At 35.5% G+C, this 27,161-nt stretch overlaps 1 protein-coding gene across 1 annotated transcript in view; it reads left to right on the forward strand.

Annotated features, from left to right (window-relative positions):
• EFCAB13 (EF-hand calcium binding domain 13) overlaps positions 1 to 27,161 on the forward strand; it is a gene marked incomplete at both ends in the record, with an annotated part of 116,625 nt that overhangs the window by 64,996 nt on the left and 24,468 nt on the right. Inside the window, 7 exons of the mRNA XM_080714096.1 lie at positions 703 to 753; positions 2,825 to 2,968; positions 3,826 to 3,897; positions 9,785 to 9,931; positions 15,597 to 15,668; positions 19,274 to 19,417; positions 19,992 to 20,060. Of these exons, the coding sequence (XP_080570222.1) occupies positions 703 to 753; positions 2,825 to 2,968; positions 3,826 to 3,897; positions 9,785 to 9,931; positions 15,597 to 15,668; positions 19,274 to 19,417; positions 19,992 to 20,060 (699 nt within the window). The remainder of the gene's footprint in view (positions 1 to 702; positions 754 to 2,824; positions 2,969 to 3,825; positions 3,898 to 9,784; positions 9,932 to 15,596; positions 15,669 to 19,273; positions 19,418 to 19,991; positions 20,061 to 27,161) is intronic.

Genomic DNA, 27,161 nt, shown 5'->3' on the forward strand with positions numbered 1-27,161 from the left:
TTCAGGATATGATCTGGGGTAGTTGTGAGTTATTGTAAAGTGTTCTTTCTTTGTTTTTTAATTTTCCATTTTATTATAAAATACTTAATGGAAATCTAAAGTAGCTTCAGGTATTCACAATACTGTTACTACTGCATTACTAATGTTTTATTGTAGAATATAAACAGTATTCAAGTATTTTCTCATTTTTCATTAATTCTCTTATTATTGCCAAATCTAAATGTTTTTAACTGTAGTATGTTACATCTATGGGAGTAAGTTTTATTTTTGTCACTAGTTCCTTAAATATATCTCTCTACTGCTATGCATTTCTGTAGAAAATGTGGGATAAATGGATGTAACTGCAGTTTGTACTTCAGAAAAATCTGAGGATTAGATAATAGGTAAGCAGAGGTAGAGAATGGCAATTCAACACTTAAAACATTTTATTGAATAAAACACTAGGTATAAGTGAAGAATCTGTGACATAAAGACTGTGTCACATGTAAGGAGCTGGTAGAGGAAACAATAGAAAAATAAGGAGAAAAATAAGAAAAATAAGGAGGGTGAAGCATGAGGAGACCCTGATAGTCTTAAAAACCTGGGGAAGATTTTTGAGAAGTGGATGGTCATCAATGTTAAGTGTTAATGAGAAAACAAGTATTTAATTTATCTATTGGTCAAGATGGCATTCCTCATTGTATTCTCTCTCTAAATTTTCAGATTTTAGAAATGAGGCTTTGTCTTCAAATATAAAATTACCAACAGTAAATGGTAAGAGCTTAACATATGAGAAAAATCCTATACAGCAAGAGATATTTTTTCAGATTACCATCAAATACTAATGTATATTTACAAATAGTAATTGTATCATATTACCTCTCTCTATTTATAATTATTTAGACATTTCTCATCATTATTAAGATAAAGAAAAATCCTGCATGTCTAGTCAGGCATAGTGGCACACACTTGTAACCCCAGTACTTGGTAAGCTGAGACAGGAGGAATCACAGGTTTACAGATGGCCTTAGCAACTTAGTGAGACACTGTTTCAAAAAGAGAAAGAATAAAAAATAGGGCTGGGGTGTATCTTGGAAAGAGAATGCCCCTAGGTTCAATCCCCAGTACTGAAAAAACAAAACAAAACAAAAAAAGTAAAATCGTGTTTTCTGTACTCCAGCTACATTGTTTTTTTTCTTCAGTTTTTTTAGATACTATCATTTATCCCACCCTAAAATGTCTGTATAAATATTTTATTGTTTTGATATTTTCCCCTGACCCCCTGCTTACTTTTTATTTATGATTATCTAGCTTCTCAGGGAATCTTTTATTACTTGATAGTTTGGATCATTTCCTTTGTTTTGTGTTCTTAGTAGTTTATTTCTGTTTCTAGAACTTTCTTCATAGACATATCCATTTATTATTTTGATTTTCTTTTTCTATTTGTCTGGAAGTGTTACTGGGTCAAGTACCATGTCTGCACTTATTTTACCATTGTATCTCTAGAACCTAGCACAATCCTGGATCTTATAATACTCTTAAAAATAGTTAATATTTATATTTACTATGCTATGTATTATTACATATCTTTTAGGTTAATATAATTAAATTTACTGAGTGGATAAATGACTGAATAAATCTGTCTTATCTCTTTAGCCTCATCTCATCACTTCTACATTCATTCTATAGTCATACTACTCATCATAATTTAAACTGGTTCTATTTACTATTTGATCCATGTGCTATATCTTTTGAGCACATTTCCTGTTAGACCAACTCACATTTTTCTTTAAACTCAGTTCAAATCTTATGTCCTATCCCATAAAACTCCATTCCAAGCTCATTGTTCATTAAATGAAGGAAGCATGGTAGGTGAACCTTCTTAGTGCTTTCTTAATTTCTTGTGTGTATTTCTCCCATAGCACTAACTATATGATATAATTTTGTTTACAGAGATGATAGATTCAGTATCTCTTTTCAAGATATTTGCAAGAAATTCAATTCTCCAGGAGAATTGAATTTTTCATTGTTGTTCTTAGAAGCTGTAAGATAACTATTAATAGAATGAGTATATGTCTAAGATGACATTACGGTGTTTTTTTTTCTAAATTCATCTCCATGATGTGGGTTAGATCTCCTTGTGTAAGTCAACAATTTTCAGAATATATAAATATTTCATTTTGAGGTTGAAGGATAAATAGACTGAGAAATGGTATAGATTAAAAATTAAAACTTGATAATGATTGTTTCATATTTTAAATTGGTGTGAGATCAGTGTGACGGTCCTTTTGGCTATATAAGTTGTGTCTTACACAGAGAAGCCAGACTGAGAGAGTAAAAGTGGAGGCCAAAATACTGTTTTGTGATTGCTTAGGGGAAAGTGCCTCCATCTGTAATCAATATGTAGAGGAGGGATTCCTTTTTGTAATTCACACAAAAGTACAATATAGAATAGCAGAGGTTCTGAGATTCAGGGTTTCAATCTAAAAATTTAGCCTTTATTTATCTCATCAGTTGACAAAAATCTTTAGACCTAAATGTAGATGTCATAAGTATCATTTGAGATGCTTACAGCTCACTCAGTATTTATTGGATGAATGACTTCAGATAACATCTTATTACAATATATTTGACTATCCTATGATATTCTCTTTGACATGAAATTTAAAAATTTCAAAAACTGTTTGAAATAACTGGGTCATCAGTTACAAATAGAAAATATTTTACTTTGATTAGAGAGCTTTGGGTTCAGATAAGTACTTGAGGGTTTGTCTGTAGGGGATGTTGGACAAATTATTTTGCATGTAAATTTACAAAAATATATTATATATATTTATCTTTGTAGAGGTTAAAGAAGCTGCTCACATCTTGTCACATATTGAAAATGGCAAGATTGATATACCTAACTTGAATCATGCTCTGAAATGTTTGAATGTTAATTTAACTGAAGAAGACTTCAATGAAACTCTTAAACATTGTGATGTCAGTGGTGAGCACTTTCTGGCTTGAAATTCTTATTTTTCCCTACTCATAGGAAATAGTCTTAGAGTATATATAAGGGTTAACATGCTGAAGGGAGTAAACCCTTCTACTGAAAGCTTTGGTTGATACAAATTGGAGCCAAAATATTTTACTAATTTACATAGTTATTGACATAGCTAATTGTTTATACTAATATGAATGCTATATATACTTATTTAGATGATTGCCATTCATTAATTACAAGCATGAGTAGGAAATGCCACACATTGTATAGTAAAACAGATGTGTCAGGTTTTGAAAAGTAATGTTGAGAAGAGATTCACTTTCATCTTTCTTTTAACAGTACTTCTTCCATTTAGATTTAACCAAATAAGATATCTGAAAGACCACTATATATATATAGCTATAGCTCTGGATTATCTACTGTGGTCATCTTAGTTTGCTTGTGATTCTCTGTGTCTGTGTATACTAATAGTTAACATTGTCACTTTTGGCTTCAGACTACATCAGTTCAGATACAACCTCTAGAAATTCCTGTACTTGTAACGTGGACAAATTATTTAATTTTTCTTTTATTCATTTTTTGAATAGGCATATTAGAATCCATGTCAGAATTATTGTGCCAATTACACAAATACATGTAAAACACTATAAGAGGGTAGATAGTATATATAAAGAACTAAAAAGCAGTTATTAATATTATTGACTATTCAATAGGTGGCTCTTAAAGTTGTGAAAAGTTCTTTTGAAATGGTTAAGATAATTTGAGAATGAACTAGAATAGAATTATTGTAAATAAGTCTATTTGTGTGCTGATTCAATACCAGGATTTTGATGTCAGTATGTTTGAATTCCACTTTCCAGATAATATGGAGGTAGATTTAAAAGATTTCTTAATGGAGATGAAAGAAAGTCCATATTCCAAAAAGTCCAAGGGTAAGTGAATTCTTCTGGTTCAAGAAAGGGAGTAGAAAATAAAAATTATGAAGACTTTTAAAATTCATCATACAAATTTCAATTTTTAATATATACTTTGGTTTAAAAAATTAAACAGCTTATGAAATGTAATATAAGATTATAAAAGTAAGTGAGGAAAATGGATGACGATATAAGGAGGGAGAAAATAAGTCAAGGTAAAAAAAAAATCATATTAAGGACCTTTGCTGCTACTATAAGGACCTTTCTCAACATAGGTTTTTCTTCCAAGAGTTTTAGATCTATGAATTAAATTAGTTCTGGAATTGGGTGAAGGAACATCATTTTTTTTGTGCTATCCCAAGTTAGACAACTGGATTTTTTAGGTCTACCCAGCTACACTGCCTATCTATATTGGTTTTAGAAACCCTAACTTCAATTAACCAACCCCTGTCAATCTCTAAAGTATCAACTCATGTGTTATTATTAAACACTGTGTTTCCTAAACACCTCATTTCCCCCTACTATTTAATGACAACTTCTTGGTCTTTGTCTCTAAGTTTCTTTTATCCTTCTTAAAATTAAGGAGACCATTTTAATCCTAAAATCTTTTCCTAACCCCCAAGGCTACAAAAAATACCTGTCAAAAAAACTGTTTGTAGATACAGACACCATATCAATGATGTGTTTTGAAATGCTTTGGTGAAACAAACATCTTTTTCACATCTTAATATCTCTAAAATTTGGATGCCTTATAATCTATAGCATTTTATATCATACATGTATAGTTGAGATATAATTAGTAAACCATAAACTTGACCCTTTATACTTTAAGGGTATATTTTAACTGTATACTGTAAAGTAAACAGTTTAGTGGGTTTTTTAGTATATTCATAGGTTGTACAACCATGGCCACTTTATAATTTCAGAACATTTTCATCATCCTCAAAAGAAACTCAGTACCCATTAGCAATTATTCTCTATATTTACCTCTCTTCAACTACTGACAACCACTAATATACTTTATGTCTACATTAATTTGCCTATTTTGAACATTTCATATAAATGTAGTCAATATGCAACCTTTTGTGTCTGACTTCTTTCACATATTTTCAAAGTTTATTATAGTGTGAATTAATACTTCATTGCTTTTGGTAGTAGAATGTTATATGGATAAATAATACATTTTGTTTATAAGTCGCTGGATGTTGAGGTTGTTTCTACTTCTGGCTGTTATTAATAATGCTACCATGAACATTTGTGTACTTTTTGTGTATATGTTTTTGCATGTTTATATATTTTTATTTCTTTTGGTACATACTTAGGACTATTATGAGATTATTATGACTTAGAATTTTAATATTATTTCAATTATCAACTTAAGATAAATATTTAAGGCAACATCAAAAAATTTTTAGCATAATTATATAGAACCTGACAATTTTAAAGTGTATATGGGGCTAGGCATGGTAGTGTACACCTGAAGTCTCAATACTTGGGAGGCTAAGAGGTGGATCTCAGGTTTGAGTATAGCTTTAGCAAATAGTGAGACTCTCATCAACATATTGATACCCTGCTTTTTAAAAATATGCTTTTATTGGTGCATTAAATCTTACATCAGGATGTAAATAATGTTGACAGTAACATACATGCACACAGTATTTGATGGTCCCTCCTGGTTCCCTCCCCATCTCCCTGCTTCCCATCCAAGTACTGAAATTGACATTGGCATTTGCACATATGTACATACAGCTGATAATAGTAAGAGACCCTATTTAAAAAAATAGGGCTAGCTGGGCATGGTGGCACAAGCTTGTAATCCCAGCATTTGGGAGGCTGAGACCGGAGGATTGCGGTTCGCCGACACCCTCAGCTACCTAGTGAGGCCTCTGCAACTCAGTGAGACCCGGTTTCAAATTAAAGAATAAAAAATGGAGCAGGGGTGTAGCTCGGAGGTCAAATGCCCCTGGGTTCCACTCCCAGACCCGCAAAAAAAAAAAAAAAAAAAAAAAAAAAAAAAAAATAGGGCTAGAGGTATAGCTTTAAGGTTGAATGTCCCTGGGTTTAATTTCAGTATAAAAAAAGTGTATATGAGAATGCAAAATGGGGGGGGGGGCCCAGGTCTTGGGACTCTGGGCCCTGGGTCAGACCACGCGTAGCATGCCAGACCCCTGGAGAAACCAGGCACAGTAAGACACTGGGTCCCGGGCAGGGGTCGGGTGGGGCATGCCGGAACCCCGGAATCGCCGGGGCCCGGGTCACAGGACTCTGGGCCCCAGGCGGAGTAGTGCGGAGCACGCTGGACCCATGGGGAAACCAGGCTGGGTCACAGTGCTACTGAGTGCCTGATCCCACTACCTCCTCAAACCACACATACTGTCTTCTCTTATTGAAAAACAAAAAAAGGAAAAGAAAAAGAAAAAAGAAAAATATCAGAGAGGGGTTAAGAAGGCCGTGGCAGATGCCAGGATACTGGAGATGCAGACAAAACTTATCCAAATGCACTGGAACTTATGGAAAAATTCCCCATGAAGGAGGACTGCTTTTTCTCTACATTGTTAAGAATCTTGGACATCACCTGTAAGGAGAGAATTTAGCGGAGACCAAGGAGAAAGGCGGTGTTGAAAGCAGTCTCCGCCATGGCGGTGGAGACTTGTATTCAGGAGAAGCAGAAATCGGATCCTACCAACCTTATTTTTTTGGAGAAATTATACCAAATGTCGAATGCTACCATCGCGCATGCTTAGGAACACTGGAAAACATTCAGAGTGGAAAAAGAGCTTGGGAAAGATTTGAAATGGTGGAGGCAGTGGCAATGGCAGTGGCCAGTACTCAGGGGAGGCAGAGATCTGATGCATTACACCTGGAACCTTTGAAATAATAACCCCAGAGGCAGAATGTTACCACCATGCACCCTTGAGAACGTGGAACAATTGGTTGGGCGAAGAGGGTGCTCGGATTGGAGCCTGCCGAGGGGTGAGGCTGGCGACGGACTCAGCAAAGCTGGGTTTGGAGCCTGCTGTGAGGCAAGGCCAGTGCTGAGGCCTTCAAGGTCAGGATTGGAGCCTGCCGAGGGGTTAGGCCGGTGCTGGGACCAATGGCCAAGATCGGAGCCTGCTGTGAGGCAAGGCCACTACTGGGGCCTCCGAGGCCGAGATTGGAGCCTGCCAAAGGGTTAGGCTGATGCTGGGGCCAGTGAGGCCAGGATTGGAGCCTGCTGTGAGGCAAGGCCGGTGCTGGGGCCTTCAAGGCCGGGATCGGAGCCTGCCGAGGGGTTAGGCCAGTGCCGGGGCCAGCAAGGCCAGGATCGGAGCTCACCGTGTGGCAAGGCCAGTGCTGGGGCCTCCGAGGCTGGGATTGGAGCATGCCGAGGGGTTAGGCTGGTGCCGGGGCCAGCAACCGGCATCAGAGCCTTTCGTGAGGCAAGATCGCTACTGAGGCCTCCGAGGCCAGGATTGGAGCCTGCTGAGGGGTTAGACTGGTGCTGGGGCCAGCGAGGCTGGCATTGGAGCCTGTTGTGAGGCAAGGCCTGTGCTGGGGCCTCCGAGGCCAGGATAAGAGCCTGCCAAGGGGTTAGGCCGGTGCCGGGGCCAATGGCCAGCATCAAAGCCTGCTATGAGGCAAGGCCGCTACTGGGGCCTCCAAGGCTGGGATTGGAGCCTGCCAAGGCGTTAGGCCAATGCCGGGGCCAGCGGCCAGCGGCCAGCATCGGAGCCTGCCGTGAGGCAAGGCCGGTGCTGGGGCCTCTGAGGCTGGGATTAGAGCCTGCTGAGGGGCTAGGCTGGTGCTGGGGCCAGCAGCTGGCATCGGAGCCTTCCGTGAGTCAAGGCTGCTACTGAGGCCTCTGAGGCCAGATCGGAGCCTGCCGAGGGGTTAGACTGGTGCTGGGGTCAGCGAGGCTGTCATCAGAGCCTGCCATGAGACAAAGCCAGTGCTGGGGCCTCCGAGGCCGGGATCGGAGCCTGCCGAGGGGTTAGGCCAGTGCCAGGGCCAGCGTGGCCGGGATTGAAGCCTGCCGAGGGGTTAGGCCGGTCCTGGGGCCAGCAAGGCTGGGATCGGAGCCTGCCGTGAGGCTAGGCCGGTGCTGGAGCCTCCGAGGCTGGGATCGGAGCCTGCCGAGGGGTTAGGTCGGTGCCGGGGCCAATGGCTGGCATCGGAGACTGCCGTGAGGCAAGGCCGCTACTGGGGCCTCTGAGGCCAGGATCGGGGCCAGCTGAGGGGTTAGGCCGGTGTCGGGTCAGCGAGACCAGAATCAGGGCCTCCCATGATGCAAGGCCGCTGCTTGAGCCAGCAAGGTTTGGAACAGTCCACCGGGTAGCCAGGCTACTACTGGGGCCATCAAGAGTGGGATCGGTACTTGCAATGTGGCATGCACAGAGAAATATTGCAGAAAATAAAAATCAGATGCTTCCCCTAATCAGCAAAAACTAGGAGGAAAGGGGCAACAGGAAGAGGTCGAGCTATAGAAAGGGCCCTATAGAGAAGCAATTAAGGTGTCCAATCAGAGGGTATGGAATAGGGGAGGATGGATAGCCTCTTTAAAACGCAGGAGGTACATAAATAAATGTATCAAAGTTAATCACCAAACAAGCATGGGATCGAGGGAGGGGGAGGGAATGGGATGGGGGCTGGATGAGGGCTAATTGGATGATGTGTGCTTGTATATCCTCTCAAGTCTTGTATTCCAATGTGATATATGATTACAATGCACCAATAAAAAAAAAAAGAGAATGCAAAATGGGCCAAAATAGCCAGGATAATGTTGAAAAAGACAATGAAAAAGAAAAAAAAAAAGAAAAAGAGAAAAAAGAAAGACAATGAAAAAGAAAAAGATAATGATGAAAAGGTAGATAGGTTGACACATAAGGATGGAGGGAGCTGCAATCTCACAGGATTGTGGGAGCTTGAAAGTAAAACTCAAATTACTTTATGTTGACTTATTATATAATTATTATGATTAATGCAGTGTGATATTGACTCAAAGAGCAATAGAATATAGAGTCCAGTAAGAGACCCATACATCACTGTTTGGAAGCAAGGAAAAGAGAGCCTTTTTCATAAAATGACATTATTGCAATTGAATACCCATTTTTTAAAAGTAATCTCAATGTCTTCATATCATTCACAAAAATATATCCTTTTGCTAAAAATAATGTTCTTGGACAATTGAAAGAATATGAATGAGTTTAAGAATTAGATGGTCAGGGGGTATCATGTTGGCTATTTCCTGTCAAATGTTTTAAACAATTTTTTGTGCTGTACTGCAACTTTTTGGGGGGGTTTAAATTGTTCAAGAAAAGTTAAAAACTTAAAAATTGGTGGTATATATTTATAAAAAGATCAGTGTAGTCAAAATTCAGATGCCTGAATTTTGTTTCTTCTACTGACCAACTATATGACTTTGCATAGGTCTTTTGACTTCTTTAGGTTCCTCCTCCATACATTTTGACCTCAAAAATCCATAAAGCACTTTCCTTTTAAATAGTTCAGTTATATAAATTGTACTGTATGCTTCAATATTTCATATTTTTAAAAGCTGGATAGGTTTTGTATCATAAGAACAGAGTGGAAAAATAACCTTAATATATAATTTAGGTTACTTGGCTATGTGATTATATAAAAATTACATGTTTTATTCTCAGTTTATTCTCTTCATCTGAAAAATAAAAATAATATTGCCTACCTTTGGTATTATTATGAAGCCAAATAGGTGAAGTGCCTAGAGTAATGCCCAGCACTTAGTAACTTATTCTCAATAACTGTTAGCTATTATAATATACTCTTGTTTCTAAAACTATACTAACAATTCCATATATATTTATGTTATTTTATGCAACTGGAGGCTAGTAAGTGAAAATGACTAATATACTGTTTTTTTTGCTGTGGAAACATTTTTTCTCTTTTTTAGCAGCTGCACAGCTACTTGTAGCTACCACTCAAATTCTCCAGAATGAACTAATTGATGTCTCTGACCTCAAGGAGTTCTTGATGAACAATGAATTCCATACAGCCAATAACTTCCTTACTGATGTTTTAAGAAATACACCTGAACACGGTTAGTAGTTTCAATGTATCTATCTTCTATGGGTCATACTCTATTGGTAGGGTGGAAGGTATATAGGTTGACACATAAGGATGGAGGGTATCCTGTGGGAGCTGCAATGAAATGACTAGTGACATCAGTGCTGCCTCACTGGTATGCCAACCCAGTCTCTATGGTATCAAACAGAGGGGGAAGTCAGGGCTCATCCTGTCCCTGTGGGATGAGGTGAGATTACCTTGTGAACTGACTGATAAGGGCAGTTGATCAATAAGAATTCCATCTCTATAGGAGAGCAGGCTCTTGGAGCACCTTTTATCTAGGACTAACCCTGGATAGAAGAAGTGAAATTATGGTGACATCGAGAGATGTCGATGTAGCAATAGGAAGTGTTGCACAAGGTGGCGGCTCAGAGCAACAGATATTTACAGTATACAAACTAATTTCATTATTTTAGTAAATAGTATAGCTGAATATTATCCTTGTTAGGTTCTTAAAATTAGTTGAGGAGTATCCCCCCCTTTTCTCAGAGGGACATTTGTTTTCTTCCTCAAATGTTTAGTAGAACTCACCAGTAAAGCCATATGGACCAAGAATTTTATTTGTGGAATAAATTTTGGATTACTGATTAAATTTATTTAATGGATTTTCTCAATTTTCTTGCTCATTTTGGTAATCTGTGCTTTTATAGGAATTTGTTTATTTCACCTGCATTTTCAAATGTATTAAATTCTTAGTATCTGTTTATCTTTTTGATGCCTGCACATCTATCATGATATCTTTTTTTTAGTATTAGTGGTATGTTGCTTCTTTTCAGTCTCCATAGAATTTTTAATTTTATAATTTTTTGCAAAGAATCCAACAGTTGGATTGATTGATCCTTTCTTTTAAATTTATTTTCTCTTCAATATTTTCTGTTTACTTTCATTATGTCCTAACTTTTAGTGATAAATATTTAATAATTTTAAGGGTATTTTCTTTTGTAATACATGCTTTAGAATTTTTTTTTTTTTTTTGGTGGTATTGGGGTTCCTAGAAACCCTTCTCCGGGCTACACTCTTAGACCTATTTTTTATAGTTTTATTTGGAAACAGGGTCTCTTAAGCCAGTGAGGCTGGCTTTGAACCTGCGCGATTCTTCTGTCTCCACCTCCCAACCGTGGGGATTACAAGTGTGCGCGACCACACTTGGCGTGTAAATACTCTTTAAAGTACTTTTTTAACTATATCCCAGAAGTTTTACTGTGTAGTATTTTAGTTATTTTCCAGATTAAAATATTTTTCTTTTCTTTTCTTTCTCCTTTGACTCATGGGATTAGAAGTATATTCTTGATTTTTAAATGCTTTTTTCAGTTGTGATAGTAATAATTTCTAGTTTAATTGCTAGAAATGTTATTTAATATACACTGACTTGTCTCTTTCTGATGAAATGAACATTTCATTATTATAGTGCTGCATTTAGTTGGGAGGCTGAAGTAGGAGGAAAATTTAACCTCAGTAGTTTTTCTTCCTTTTTGTTTATATTTTTATTGGTGTATTATAGTCTCATATCATAATGTAGTTCATAGTGGTAGTGACATACATGCACATAGCACTTGGTGAGCCTTCCCCTGGCTCCCTTCCCACCCCTTCTTCCCCATACAAGATACTGAGATTGGCATTATATGTACCTAATGTCAATGGAATGATTTCTTCATTGATTGTTCCTATTCCCCCTTCCCCTAGACCACTTCCTTGACTCCACTAGTTTCTCCTCCATTACCTGAAGTCCCTCTGGTGTCCTGATTACTCCCTAGCTGCCACATATGAGAGAAAACATATAACTCTTCAATAGTCACTTTCTGTGACTAATTAATCTCACAGAATGGGAGAGGATCTTTCCAGCTGTTCTTCTGATAGAGGACTAATATCTAGAATATACAAAGTACTTAAAAGACTTAACACTAAAAAAAATCAAGACATGGGCACTGGAACTAAATAGGCAAAAATAAGAAATATAAATGGCCAATAAATACATGAAAAAATGTTCAACATCATTATCAATCAGGAAGATGCAAGTCAAAATTACACTGAGATTCCATCTAACTCCAATCAGAATGGTAATCACCAAGAAGTCAAATAACAATAAATGCTGGCAAGGATGTAGGGAAATAGAAACTCTTTGACACTGTTGATGGAATTGCAAATTAGTACAGCTACTATGGAGATCAGTGTGGAGAGTCCTCAGAAAACTGAGAATAGATTCATCATATGACACAGTGATACCACTTCTATGTATTTTTTTCAGAGGGACTGAAAACAGAATATTATAGCAATACATGTATATTCATGTTTATAGCAGTACAATTTATAATAGCCAAATTATGGGACCAACCTAAGTGTCTGTTAACAGATGAATGGATTACAAAATTATGGAATATACACACAATGGAATTCTACTCAGCAATAAAGAATAAAATTATGTCATTTGTAGGAAAATAGAGGGACCTGGAGAACTCCAGGAGTTTCAGACCATCCTGGGAAAAATAGCAAGACCTCATTTCAAAAAGAACAACAAAAAGCCTATCTGATTATCTCTCTATCTATGTAATCTATGTATACACACACACACACACACACACACACACATATATATATATATATATATATATATATAGTCTCCCTATTCATGGGCATGGCATATTTCAATTCTTAAATTTCTCTCAACAATGTTATAGTTTTCAATATGTCATTTAAAATATTCTATGATTTTATATGTGTACACACATTACACACTATATCCAATGAATATCCATATATATTTTTTATCCTGTAGAGAGCTGGAAATTAGAGTATTGTTTCCATAGCAATATATATGGATTGTGTGTGTGTGTTTGTGTATCTATAAACCAAATCATTTCTAGCTCTCTAGAACTCTCTTCCTTGTCCCTTTTTATCTCTGTTCATAAAAGTAACCACTGTCATCACATAGTAATCTCTGTCATATATTCTTATATTGACCTTCATATGAAGAAATTATATATTTTTCTTATGTCTGGCTCTCTCATAAAAGAATTTGATAATTTTTTGTTGCAGTAGTTAATTCTTTATCATTTAATATTCCATTGTATCTATTACAGTATTAAAATTTTTGAATTAGGCAAGTAAATAAAAGTGAGTCATGTATGAACCACAGATCATTTTGAGTAGAACATTAAGCTTTTTTCATTGTTCTATTTTAATTTTTCCAGGGGCTTTATACACATAGGAGATCTTCTTTGTCTTTTATATCTGTCACTTTGACCCTGAACCTTTTTACCTTTTTTCTGTCAATTTCTTCCTTCTCCATTTTTTTCTCTCTTGTCTCCTTTTACTTTTGATTTCTTTCACCTATATTATACATGTCATTTAATACAGTTTTGTAATATCCATCCTACCTTAGGTACTTTTTTTTTTTTGGTGGTACTGGGGTTCCTGGAAACCCTTCTACCTCCAGGCTACACTCCCAGACCTATTTTATATTTTTATTTAGAAACAGGGTCTCTTAAGCCAGTGAGGCTGGCTTCAAACCTGCAGTATTCTCCTGTCTCTGCCTCCCAAGTGTGGGGATTACAAGCGTGTGCCACCACGCCCGGTCCTTAGGTACCTTTTATGAACCTTCTTTTTGGAGTTAAATTTGTGTTTCTACACTACACAAACTTTTTTCTGAGTTCAATAAGCTTTCATTTCAAAACTTCTGATTTGGGGTATTATTTTATGTTTGTAATTTGTAATATTCTTTCAAATTATAATTAATCAATAGTACTTAATTCATGTATTGTTTGTTGTAGTTTTGCTCCTGGTTTGTGTGTATTCAATTACTTAAAAGTTTTAATTTTTAATTTTTCTTTTTTCATAATAACATTGTATAGATGACAGTTTTTTTCTTCATTATTATCTGTATTTGACTTTTCTGGAGCCATAGTAACAGATGGTTCTATGGAAGAGTTGATGGTTTTAAGTGGTATATCCAGTTCAAGAGTTCCCTCTTTGGTTTCTATAGTGAACTACATTTGTTTTAATAAATGGCATTTTTTTTGAGGGATGATACCATTTAGCATGGATTTCATCTTTACTATCATTGTTGATTCCATGTGTTTTCAAATCCTTTTCTTTCAGATTTCCAAAGGTTAGGGCTCTGATCCTTCAGATCTCTAACCTATTCTTAGTGTTCCCCTACTGAACATGGGGCACTCTTCTTATGGGTGAACTCTAGTTCATATTATCTATTTTCTGTCTTACAAAGACCTGCATTCTTTTATCTATGAAATTTCTACCTAGTTTTCCACTTTGCTAAGAGCTCTAAAGATGACTGTGGTGGTCTTAGATGTTTATTCCTTCATTTACATGTAAATTATAGTTTCAAATTTTCTGCCTCTTGGTTATGTTAAAAGAATAAGTTATAGATTATCTTATTTACTTGTTAATTTGGGGTTTTGAAGATCATATGGAGAAATTAAATTTAGGTGGCTACCATCCTAAAGTAGTGTTTATAACCTTCTTTTCAATATCACTCTTCTAAGGGTATTTTTATACATTTTTATCCCTGGCCACTAATCCCCATAAAAATTTAATACCACAATTTAATTCTGCATACCTAAATATGTACTGTGGCCATAAACCATTGTGATATCTAAGATTTCTTTTTTTAATTTTTTTAGGTACTGGGGATGGAACTCAGGGGCATTCTACTTCTGAGCTACATCCCTGGTCCTATTTTTTAGTCTTCTTTATTTTTTGAAACAAGGTCTCACTGAGTTGCAAAGGGCCTTGCTAAGTAGCTGAGGCTGTCCACGAACCATGATCCTCTGGTCTCCACCTCCCGAATGTTGGGATTAAAAGCGCCAATATACCCATTGATATCTAAGATTTCTGTCCTCCTCTAAGAACTTATTTTGCCCAGCATGATGGCGCATGCTTGTAATCCCAGTAATTGTGAGGCTGAGACAGGAGGTTTGCGCTTTTCTCAGACAGCCTCAGCTACTTAGTGAGGCCTTCTGAAACTTAGTGAGATCTTGTTTCAAAACAAAAAATAAAAAATAGAGATAGGAGCATAGCTAGAATGTAGAATGCCCCTGGTTTCATCCCCAGTACTAGAAAAAAAAGAACCTGTTTTATCCTTAGCGGTGATATCACCTTCAATGCGAATGTATGTCTGAAATGTATTTACTTTTTCCCTTTGTTTTACTGATGAATCTTATTTGCTAGTATTTACTTAAAAATTTTTAACACATTTGTAAATAACATTGATCACTAGCCTCCCAAGTTATTTTTATTCTAGTAGTTTTATAGGCAAGTAAGAGTTACTGAAGGCTTTTATGACAGTGAACAGACTTTTTTCCTTTTTTTTTTTTTTTTTGCAAATATCTCCCTTGCCAAACTGTTGGAAATAAATAAAAAAAAGATGAGACTGGTGGCCTAAATTTTTAAATGATGTTATTTCAATAGTATAGGCTTTAGTTACTGTTGTGATAAATTCAATAAGTATTTGAGAACAAACAAAAATTTATAATTTTGTTCATGCAGGAGGTAAGAGAGAAGAAACAGTCCAGGCTGATTCCCAAGCTTTTAACCTTGTTATAGCTTGACTATTAGTTTCAGTTATATTAATTAATTAAGAACAGTAAATATTTCATTCAGCTAAACTTTGTTTTGCATTATAGAATATGACAAAGTTACCATTCAAGAATTTATGACTAAGTTCTCTGATATATTGAAAATTCCAGAAACTGCAGGTGAGTTTTTTAATATACATTTAATGTTCACATCTGACAAGACAAGCAATGGTTTACATATTAAAACAGGATAGGCTCAGCAAAAAGAGAAAGACTGGAGATATAAAATACTCAATTTAAAAACATGCTCTATATCCATCAGTAACAGAAACACCATGGTATGGCATTAAAAACAGACATGTAAGCCAGGTGTGGTGGCGCACGCTTGTCATCCTCGCGCTTGGGAGGCTGAGACAGGAGGATCGCACAGGTTCGAAGCCAGCCTCAGCTACTTAGGGAGGCTCTCAGCAAGTTAGTGAGACCCTGTTTCCAAATAAAATATAAAATAGGTCTGGGAGTGTAACCAGGAGGTAGAAAGCCCCTGGGTTCCACCCCAGTACCACCAAAAAATAAACAAAAACAAAAAACAAACCTTAAAACAGACATGTAGACCAGTGTAACAGAAATAAACCCAAATAGCTACAGCTATAAAATGCATCAGAGATGCATTTACATTGAAGAGCTGTGTAGCAAAGGAAACAATACAGTAAAGAGACAGTCTACAAAATAGGAGAAAATCTTTGCCAGCTAACCACATAACAAAGGACTAATATCTAGAATATATAAAAAATTCAAAAATCTTAACACCAATTCCCCAAGTAACTCAATCAATAAATTGGCAGATGAACTGAACAGACACTTCTCAAAAGAAGTATAAATTGCTAATAAGTATGTGAAGAAATATTCAACATCTTTAGCCATCAGGGAAATGCAAATCAAAACTAGCCATCAGGGAAATGCAAATCAAAACTACATTGAGATTCCATCTCACCTCTGTCAGATGGCAAGAATACAACTAATATCTGGGCATAGTGGTTCATATCTGTAATCCAAGTACTTGGGAGGCCAAGATAGGAGGACCACAGGTTCAAGGCCAGTACATGGTAATTAGTGATATCATGTTTCAAATAAAATTTGAAACCAGAAGTGTAGCTCAGAGGTAAGATGTGCCTGGCTTCAATCCTGATTACCCCAAACACATATAAAACAAATAATAAATATTGGCAAGGATATAGGGGATAGAGAAAACCTTATACAATGTTGGTGGGAGTTAATTATTATAGCTACTATGGAAATCAGTATGGAAGTTCCTTAAGGACTAAAAATAGAACTACTATATGATTTATCTATACCACTGTTCAGTATATATCCAAAGGATTTAAAGTCAGCAGACTGTATCATACCCATGCTTATCTTGGTACAATTCACAATAGCCAAATTATGAAATCAACCTTGGTGTCCATTAACAGATGAATGGATAAAACATATTTACATAATAGTTTTATTCACCCACAAAGAAGAAAAAATCATATTATTTGCAGATAAATAGATGGAACTGGAGAGCATCATGGTAAACTAAACAAGGCCTACTCAGAAAGACAGGTATCCCATGTTTTTCCTAATATATTGAATCTGGAGAAAAAAGTTGGCAGGAAAGTAGAAGGGAGACTCTTAGAGAAGAGGAAAGCGATTGTGGGGAATGGATAGGAAAGTGATTGGGTTGAAGTGATCAAAACGTCAATATACGTGCATAAACATGCTACAATAAACCCATTATTGTTTATAATTTATATGCACAAAGGAAGAAAAGAGAAAAAGACAGAATATAGGATTTGATAGTTAAAACAGTTAAGTAAGAAGCAATATAATGATTAAACAACACAAGATTAGATTCTGTGTACTTTTCATTTGAATTATAGAGCAAGTGTTGCTAATCTTTACCCAAATTTAAAATTGTAGGTAGTTTTCATGCTATACCTCTTCCCTACTCCTCCCTTTAAAATCTAGTTTCCACATAAACGATAAAACATATGACCCTTGTCTTTCTGTGCTTGGCTTATTTCCCTTAACATAATTCTTCCCAGTTCCATCTATTTTCCTGAAAATGACATAATTTCATTCTTTTCTATGGCTGAATGAAATGCCATTGTGTATATAGACTTCATTTTCTTTATTTCATCTATTGATGGACACTTAGGCTAATCTACAACTTGGCTACTGTGAATTGAGCTTCTATGAACATGGGCATGTACATGTCACTATAGTATGCTGACTTCATTTTTTTGGATAAACACCAAGGAGTGGTATAGCTGGGTCATAAGGTACTTCCTTTTCTATTCTCTCTGAGGAATCTCCAAACTGATTTCTTTAGTGGTTGTACTAATTCCCAATCTATCAATAGTATATAAGTACTTTGCTAGCATATATTATTTTTGTTCTTGATGACTGCCATTCTAACTGGAGTAAGATGGAATCTTGGTGTAGTTTTGATTTATATTTTCCTAATTGCTAAAGATATTGTACATTCTTTATATATTTTTTGGCCTTTTGTATATCTTCTTTTGAGAAGTATCTGCTCAGTTCATCTACCCATTTATTGTTTGGGTTATTTATTTATTTGGTGTTAAGTTTTTTGAGTTCTTTCTATACTCTGGATATAAATTATCTGTTTATAGTAAGAATTGAAATCTTTACAATCTTCTCTGATCCCTGATTATGACCTCTCTCTTCACTTAGTTTATCTTTGATTTTTCTCTTTAGTATTTTTATAGTTTTTAACTTACCAATCTTGCAGACTTTTTTTTTCCTCAGAAGCACAAACATACACTCAGACACAAGATACCTTTAAGTTAAAAGTTACATTTCCAATTATTTATTATTGGTACATATTATTATAAGTAACTTTTGCATATTGAAATTAACTTTGTGTCCTATAACATTCATAATTATAAAGTCTAAGAGTTTTGTGTAAATTGTCCTTTGGCTTTTCTTTGTAGTCAGTCCAGTCATATGTGAAAAGAGACTTTTGTTTTTCTAATCATTATGCATATAATTTCCTCCCTCTACCCCCTTTGATCACATTGACTAGAGACTCTGGGGTGGGATGTGGAAAAGGAGTGATGAAAGCAATTATCTCTTCTTGGCTCTTGTTTAGAGAAGGAGAGCATCCAATCTTTCATCATTAAATGTTATGTTAGCTGTTTTTCATATATACCCTTTGTCAAGGTGAAGTTTTCTTCTATTCCTATTTGCTTAGAATTGTTATAACAAATGGATGTTGATATGTATCAAATGCATTTTGTGCATTTATTGAGATGTTCATATAGTTTTTCTTTTTTATTCTAACAGTGAATTCTACTAATTTCTGAAGGTTGAACCACCCTTGCATTTCTAGTATATATAGTACTTGATCATGAAAAATATAATATTATAAAAGTATTTTGCTGCATTTCTTTTAATAATACATTGTTGGGAACTTTTGTATCTGTAGTCATTATAAATATTGTTCTGTAGTTTAATTTTTTTGTAACATCTTTGTTTTGATGTCAGGTTAGTGCCTCCACTCATACTTTTTTTGTGTGGTGAGAATATTTAAGATCTACTCTCTGATTTTCAAATGTACATACAATTTATTCTGTATACTTATTATGAGTAAAGTTGAATATCTACATTTGTTATGGTTAGTTTTATATCATTTTAATGAATTATGTTTATCTGGTTGAATAAATTATTTTCTGTTCCTAATTATCTGTTACTCTAACCAAAAATGAATGATCTCTTCTTAGGAGACAAAGATAAATTTTACAATGCTGTCATTCACAAAAATGATCTCACAGCCATTTCAGACATTCAACAAAAGTTAAATGAAATAGGAATCTGTCTATCAGATGATAAAATACAGAAATCTTTGGATAATACCAATCCTAATGGTAAGCAATTATTTAACTTCAAGCTAATAAAATTTGAATATTTCAGAAACTTCACCTTAAATGCCCAATCTCTCTCTCTTTTCTCTCTCAAAAGGAAATTTAAAAATATTTTCTTGATATTTTATTTATAAATTTGTATTGAAACAATTGATTTTCAAAGCAGACTTTATTTTCTGTCTATTGTGCATATCATATATCAAAAGATAATTGTCAGTTTATTTTAATGTCTTATAACTCTGGTTTTATAAAATAAAGTGGTGTTTATTTTAACAAGAATATCTAAATTGTTTACTTATTTATATTTTTGTGGTCCTGGGGATGGAACCCAGAAGCCTCTACCTCCGGGCTACACCCCTGACCTATTTTATATTATATTTTATTTTATTTTATTATTATTTATTTTTTGCGGGTCTGGGGGTGGAACCCAAACAGGGTCTCACTAAGTTGCTGAGAACCTCGCTAAGTAGGTGAGGCTGGCTTTGAACCTGTGTGATCCTCCTGTCTCAGGCTCTCGAGTACTGGCTAAATTGTTTATTCCTTTTAAAATTCAAAATTTTTATTTCTTTTTTAAAAGATGAAGTGGTACATTTTAAGGATTTCATCAGAGGATTGATCAACACTGATGAATTTGCTGAGTGCCAAAGTAAGTATGAGACTTGAAATGAAATGTATAAAGAAACTATGTTTCTGGATTGTTGTATAGGAGTGTGTATATGTTACTTTTTGTTTTTTTGGTACTGAGGATTGAACACAGGGATATTCTTCTCATCTATACCATCAGCTCTTTTTATTTTGAATTAGAATCTCTCTAAGTTGCTGAGAATCTCACTAAATTGCTAAAGTCGGCCTTGAACCTGCAATCCTCCTGTCTCAGCCTTCCAAATACTGGGATTACAGGCATTTGCCATCACACCATTTGTATATGTAACTTCTAATAATTATACCAAGGCCTCTTTTTCATTCTGTGATTTAAACATAGTAGATATTTATATTTGAAGCCTATGTTTTCAAAATTTTGAACATATTTTTCATAATATTCTTGAATTGCTCTTTAAATCTCTCTGTATTAATTTCTTCCTCATCATGTATTATATTGAGTTGCATTTTTTATCAGTCTTGTCAGAGGCTTAGCTATCTTATTATCAAAGTAATCATCTTTTGGTTTCTTTAAACACTTCTAGTGGCTTTTTCTTTTTTATCTTATCTTTTTTTTCTATTTTTAGTACTTTTATTGGTGCATTGTAATTTTACATCATAATGACATTTAAAGTGGTATATTCATATATGCATATAACATCTTTTACTGTGCTTCCATTCTAACCCCATCCTTCTACCCTCTTTCTTTCTTTTTTTTTTTTTTTTTTTTTGGTGGTACTGGGGTTCCTGGAAGCCCTTCTATTCTATCTCCGGGCTACACTCCCAGACCTATTTTTACATTTTATTTGGAAACAGGGTCTCCTAAGCCAGCGCGCGCGGCTAGCTTCGAACCTGCGCGATCCTCCTGTCTCTGCCTCCCAAGCACGGGGATTACAAGCGTGCACCACCACGCCCGGCATACCCTCTTTCTAAGTCCCCATAAAAGCTGGGTGTGGTGGCACACGCTTGTAATCCCCACGCTTGGGAGGTGAAGACAGGATGATCACGCAGGTTCGAAGTCAGCTACGCTGGTTTAAGAGACCCTGTTTCCAAATAAAAATATAAAATAAGTCTGGGAGTGTAGCCCGGAGGTTGAAGGGCTTCCAGGAACCCCAGTATCACCAAAATAAAATAAAATAAATCCCCATAAAAGCTAATAAGGTTGTTAGTGATACTTATATAGACATATTATTATTATACTTGTTTCCTTCAGTCTTCCTTTTCACCTTTCCAGTCTCAGATTCTCAAACCCCTTCCACTATTTTACTGGTGTCTCTTTTACATCTATAGTGTCTTTTGTCTCCTGTTTTATCTGTAGTTTCCACATATGAGAGAAAACATATGACTCTTGACTCTCTAAGATTGGCTAATCTATATGAAAAAAATATTTAACTTCCCTGATAATTGCATTCTAACCAAAGTTGGATGAAATCTCAGTATAGTTTTGATTTTCATTTCCCTGATTGCTACTAATGTTGAACATTTTTCATAAACTTATTGACTATTTGTATTTCTTCCTTTCAAAAGTGATTGTTCAGTTCAATTGACCAGTTTTTGATTGGGTTATTTGTTTTTCTTTAATTTTTTTTTCAGTACTGAGGATGGAACCCAGGGCCATTCTACCTCCAAGCTACACCCTAGCCCTATTTTATTTATTTATTTATTTATTTTGGTGGTACTGGAGGTGGAACCCAGAGGCTTTCTACCTCCGGGCTATACTCCCAGACCCATTTTATATTTTATTTGGAAACAGGGTCTTATTCAGTTGCTGAGAGCCTCATTAAATAGCTGAGGCTGGCTTTGAACCTGTGCGATCCTCCTGTCTCAGTCTCCCAAGCACGGGGATTACAAGTGTGCGCCACCATGCCTGGTTTAGGTTATTTGTTTTTTAGAGTTAAGTTTTTTGTATAATAAATACATTTATTATGAATGGCATTTATCATAAATGGCATTTGTATAATACATTTATTATAAATGACATTTATCAAATTTAGTTAGGTTTATTCTCTTGCTCTTTGCAAAAAAGTTTAGCTAAAAGCTTACCTGAGCTTTTTTTAGTCCTACATTTTAGCACAGTGAGAAATAAAAACAATCTTGAGATACAGGCATTGGGATTAAAAGTTGGGGTCCTTAGAGAAGACATCTAAAATCAGTGGGGAGAGAGATGTATTATTTAGTATATAATTTGAGAAATTGGCTTACTGTGTGAAGGAAAATAAAACTGAATACCTTCTCTCCCCCCCCCCTCTGTGTATATGTGTGTGTATATATATATATATATATATATATATATATATATATATATATATATATATATATATATATTTGGTGGTACTGGGGTTCCTGGAAGCCCTTCTACCTCCGGGCTACACTCCCAGACCTATTTTTACATTTTTTAAATTTGGAAACAGGGTCCCCTAAACCAGCGCATGCAGCTGGCTTCGAACCTGCATGATCCTCCTGTCTCTGCCTCCCAAGTGCGGGGATTACAAGCGTGTGCCACCACGCCTGGCTACCTTCTTTATATTTTATATAATCATTCAAATTAATTAAATATTAGTTAAATTGATTTGAAGAATATAACTATAGATCTGGTGGGAAAAAAGGGTTAGAGAAAATATTTCTTGTGTTTGTGAAGGATTTCTTAAATGAGTCTTATAAACTAAAAGCACAACCAAAGGATAAAAAGGGACTTGATTAAATGTAAATTAAAGCTTTTTGTTCAATAAAGGACTCTAATAAATTAGTGTATATCTAATAGACTGAAAGAAAATAATTGCAACTATTTAACTAACAAAATATAAATATTTCATGCTTAATTATGCAAATCATTAAATATTTTAAATATTGATATTTTGTTATTTGGAAATACAAGTAAGGCTATTAAGAAGACAAGGCATTATATAGAAGGAGAAATGGAAATGGGTAATATGTATATAAAGAACATTAGTAATACTCATTGGTTGGAAGGTAGATAAAATAGTATTGTCATTCTGAATATCAGTCTAGCAATAATTAATAAAATTAAGTATACATATTACTTATGACACAATAATTATATTCTTAGGTTAAATAATTCAGAAAATTTCTTGTACAGATATGTACAAGAATGCTCATTGCCGCATTGTTTGTGGGGGAAAACAACCTAGGTGTTGATCACTAGGGAAATGGTTATATATAATATGGCCAGAAATATTAAACTACATTTGTGTTTGCACTATAGATAGATTTTAGTAATAAACAGTTTAGTGAAAAAAAGGAAGAAAAAATAAGTTTATGGCACAAAATGCTTTATGTAAATTATATTTATACTAATGCACATAAGACAGAAATTTTTTAGGTAAACACATAAGTCTAAGTAGTCAGATGAGACAGACTGAATAGAAACATATTAAACACAGTGAGGTGGTGCTTATGAGGGGGTAGCGGGATAGAACTAGTGTTAAAAGAGAAAACAAATCTTGTGTGGATTAGTGATGATAGTACATCATAAATTAGAGTATAATCCACTCAATTCTGTACATCAAAAATCTTTAATAGTAAGAAAAATCAAATTGACAAAGTAGATAAACAGGATGTGTGTTTACACAGAAAGGTAGATAGGAAAGAGAAAGAGATTGATATTTAAATGGCAACATTAATAAGCTTGACTTAATCATATAGTATTTCATTCTATAAATGTATTAAATATACATTCTTTTCAAATGCCTATGAAACACTCACAATATATGATATATTTCAGCCACAAAGAAAAATACAATAAGTTCTGAGTTTTTCAGACCATGTACTCTAACCACCATGTAGTAACACTAAAACATAATTTTATTCTTCTTTGTCAATGAGTAGAATTCCATTATGTTAAGTGAGATTAGCCAGTCACAGAAAATGAAGGTCATATGTTTTCTCATATGTGGAAGCTAGGGAATAATTGAGCTATAGGAGGGACTTTAGATGATGGAGGAGAAACTAATGGAGCAAGGGAGGTAGTTAGGGAAGGAGTGGGGAATTAATGGAGAAAACACTGACATGGCGTTATATACATATGTGAGAATACCAGTTGCCAATCTCAATATTTTTCATGGGGAAGGAGGAGTGGGAAGGGAGTTGGGGGAAAACTCACCAAATGCTATATTTATTTATGTCACTATCACTGTGAAGTGCATTATGATGTGAGACTATAATGCACCAATAAAAATACAAACAATAAATATGCCGGGCGTGGTGCTGCACGCTTGTAATCCCCGCGCTTGGGAGGCGGAGACAGGAGGATCACATGAGTTCAAAGCCAGCCGTGCTGGCTTAAGAGACCCTGTTTCCAAATAAAAATATAAAAAGCCGGGCGTGGTGGCACACGCTTGTTATCTCCGTGCTTGGGAGGCGGAGACAGGAGGATCGCGAAAGTTCGAAGCCAGCCGCACTGGCTTACGAGACCCTGTCTTTCCAAATAAAAATATTAAAAAAGGTCTGGGAGTGTAGTCCGGAAGTAGTAGGGTTTCCAGGAATCCCAGTACCACACACACACAAAATACACACACACACACACACACACACACACACACACTCACACACTCACACACATTAACAATAAATAAAAAATAAAAATTGAGCTGGATGTGGTGGCTAATGCTGGTAATCTCAGTACTTGGGAGGCTGAGACTGGAGGCTCAAAGGTTCATAGCCAGACTCAGCTACTTAGGCCCTCCACAACTTAGTGAGACCTTGTTTCAAAATGAATAATATAGGGCTGGGAATGTAGCTCAGAGGTAAAATGTTGTTGGGTTCTATATTCAGTACCAAAAAAATAAAAAACAAAAATATTGATTAACATATGTTAAGATTTTTTATGAAAGGATATGGAAAAACTTCTGTTCTCAAGATTAATAACAAATATTCTAAATAATTATTTGAGCCGGATGTGGTGGCCCACGCTTGTAATCCCAGCATTCGGGAGGCTGAGACTTGGAGGATAGCGGTTTGCGGACAGCCTCAGCTACTACTTAGGCCCTCTGAAACTTAGTGAGACCCTGTTTCACAATAAAGAATAAAAAATAGGGCAGGAGGTCGAATGCCTCTGGGGTCCATCCCCAGACCCCCCCCCCACAAAATTCTTTGATTAGTCATATGTGATGGCCCAAGCTTGTAATCCTAGTACTTGGAAGACTGAGACAGGAGTATTGCAAATTCACAGCCAGCCTCAGCTACTCAGTGACACCCTCTGCAATTTAGTGAGACCCTGTTTCAAAATTAAGAATAAAAAATAGGTAGCTCGGAGGTGGAATGCCCCTAGTTTTAATCCCTATTATCACAAACACATTCTTTGTTTAAAAAAAATAATGCCTGAAATGAACGATTATTTAGAAATGGATGACAAGGAGAGAAGTGTATATTAAAACATGTAAAGTATAACCCAGAGTCTTACAGGAAGTGTTACAGATGCTCTCATTAAAATTGAGAAATATTAAAAATAATTTACTTTTACCGCTCACTTTAAGAAGTTAAATAGCAACACAATTAAAAATACAGCAAAACAATTCCTCCCAAAGTAGTAGTCAAAAACGAAGTTGAGCCGGGCATGGTGGTGCACGCTTGTAATCCCTGTGCTTGAGAGGCGGAGACAGGAGGATCGCTCAGGTTCGAAGCCAGCCTTGCTGGCTTAAGAGACCCTGTTTCCAAATAAAAATATAAAATAGGTCTGGGAGTGTAGTCCGGAGGTAGAATGGTTTCCAGGAACCCTAGTACCACCAAAACAAACAAACAAACAAACAAACAAACAAACAAACCAAAAACCCCCAAAGTTGAAGGTAGAAGTTACTTCTTTTGAGAAGTGTCTATTCAGTTCAATTGCCCATTTTTGAGTGTTTTTTTTTTAGTGTTTTTGAGTTATTTCTAGATACTAGTCCTCTACCAGAGGAGTAGCTAGCAAAGATTTTCCTCCCATTCTGTAGACTCTTTCTTCAGTCTTTTGATTATTTCTTTTTCTGTGCAGAAGAAACAAATGGCCAACAAATATATAAAAAGATGTTTGACATCACTATTAATCAGAGAAATGCATGTTAAAACTATACTGTGATTCTATCTAACTCCATCTAGGATGGAAATCGTCAATAATAGAAATAATAATAAATGCTGGTGAGGATATAGGAAAGTAGGAACTCTAATTCCACTGTTAGTGGGATTGTAAATTAGTACAGCCACCATGAAGATCAATATGGAGATTTCTCAAAAGACTAGGAATGGAACCACTATATGGCTTAGCTATACCACTCCTTAGTATCTTTCCAAAAGAATTAAAGTAAGAATATTATAGCAATAAATGTATACCCATATTTATTGCAGCACAATTCACAATAGCCAAATTTATGGAATCAGCCTACGCATTCATCAACAGATAAATGGATAAAGAAAATGTGGCATATAGAAACAATAGGATTTTATTTATCCATAAAGAAAAACAAAATGATGTAATTTGCAGGAAAATGGATAAAACTAGAGAATTATGCTAAAGTGAGATCAGCCAGTCTGAGAAAGAGAAAGGTAATATTTTTCTTTCATATGTGGAAGCTAGAGAGAAAATAGGAAATAAAAGCAACTTTGGATAACAAGAAGAGAGACCAGTAGGATAGCGGAAAGAGATTGAGGGAGTAAGGGGGAAGGTAAAAAAGGAGAATTGAGTAAGGAAACAGTTAAAACAATGTTATATCCATATATAAAGATATTACCAATCTCACTAACATGTGTACAGGGAGAGAGAAGAAGGGAACAGAGGGAAATAACTCCAGTGATGTGTACATGCATGTTTGTATCACTGTGAATCTCACTATGATGCATAACTATGATACACCAATAAAAGCATTAAAATATAGTCTAACTCAGTAAACAATTAACATTATTAACAGTCTTTAAGAAAAAAGTAGAAATTACTGCAATGAAACACACACAAAGAAACTATCCATTTAACCTTAACCAAAAGTTGAATTAAAAACAAAACTAATGAAGCTAGAGAGAAAATAGGAAACAAAAGGAATTACAGATAATGAAGAGAGAGACCAGTAGAATAATGGAATGGGTTAGGAAGAGGAAAGTGGGGAGAATGAAAGGAACTGATGAA

The sequence above is a fragment of the Muscardinus avellanarius genome (assembly GCF_963383645.1).
Source record: "Muscardinus avellanarius genome assembly, chromosome: 16".
Classification (NCBI taxonomy): Eukaryota; Metazoa; Chordata; class Mammalia; order Rodentia; family Gliridae; genus Muscardinus; species Muscardinus avellanarius.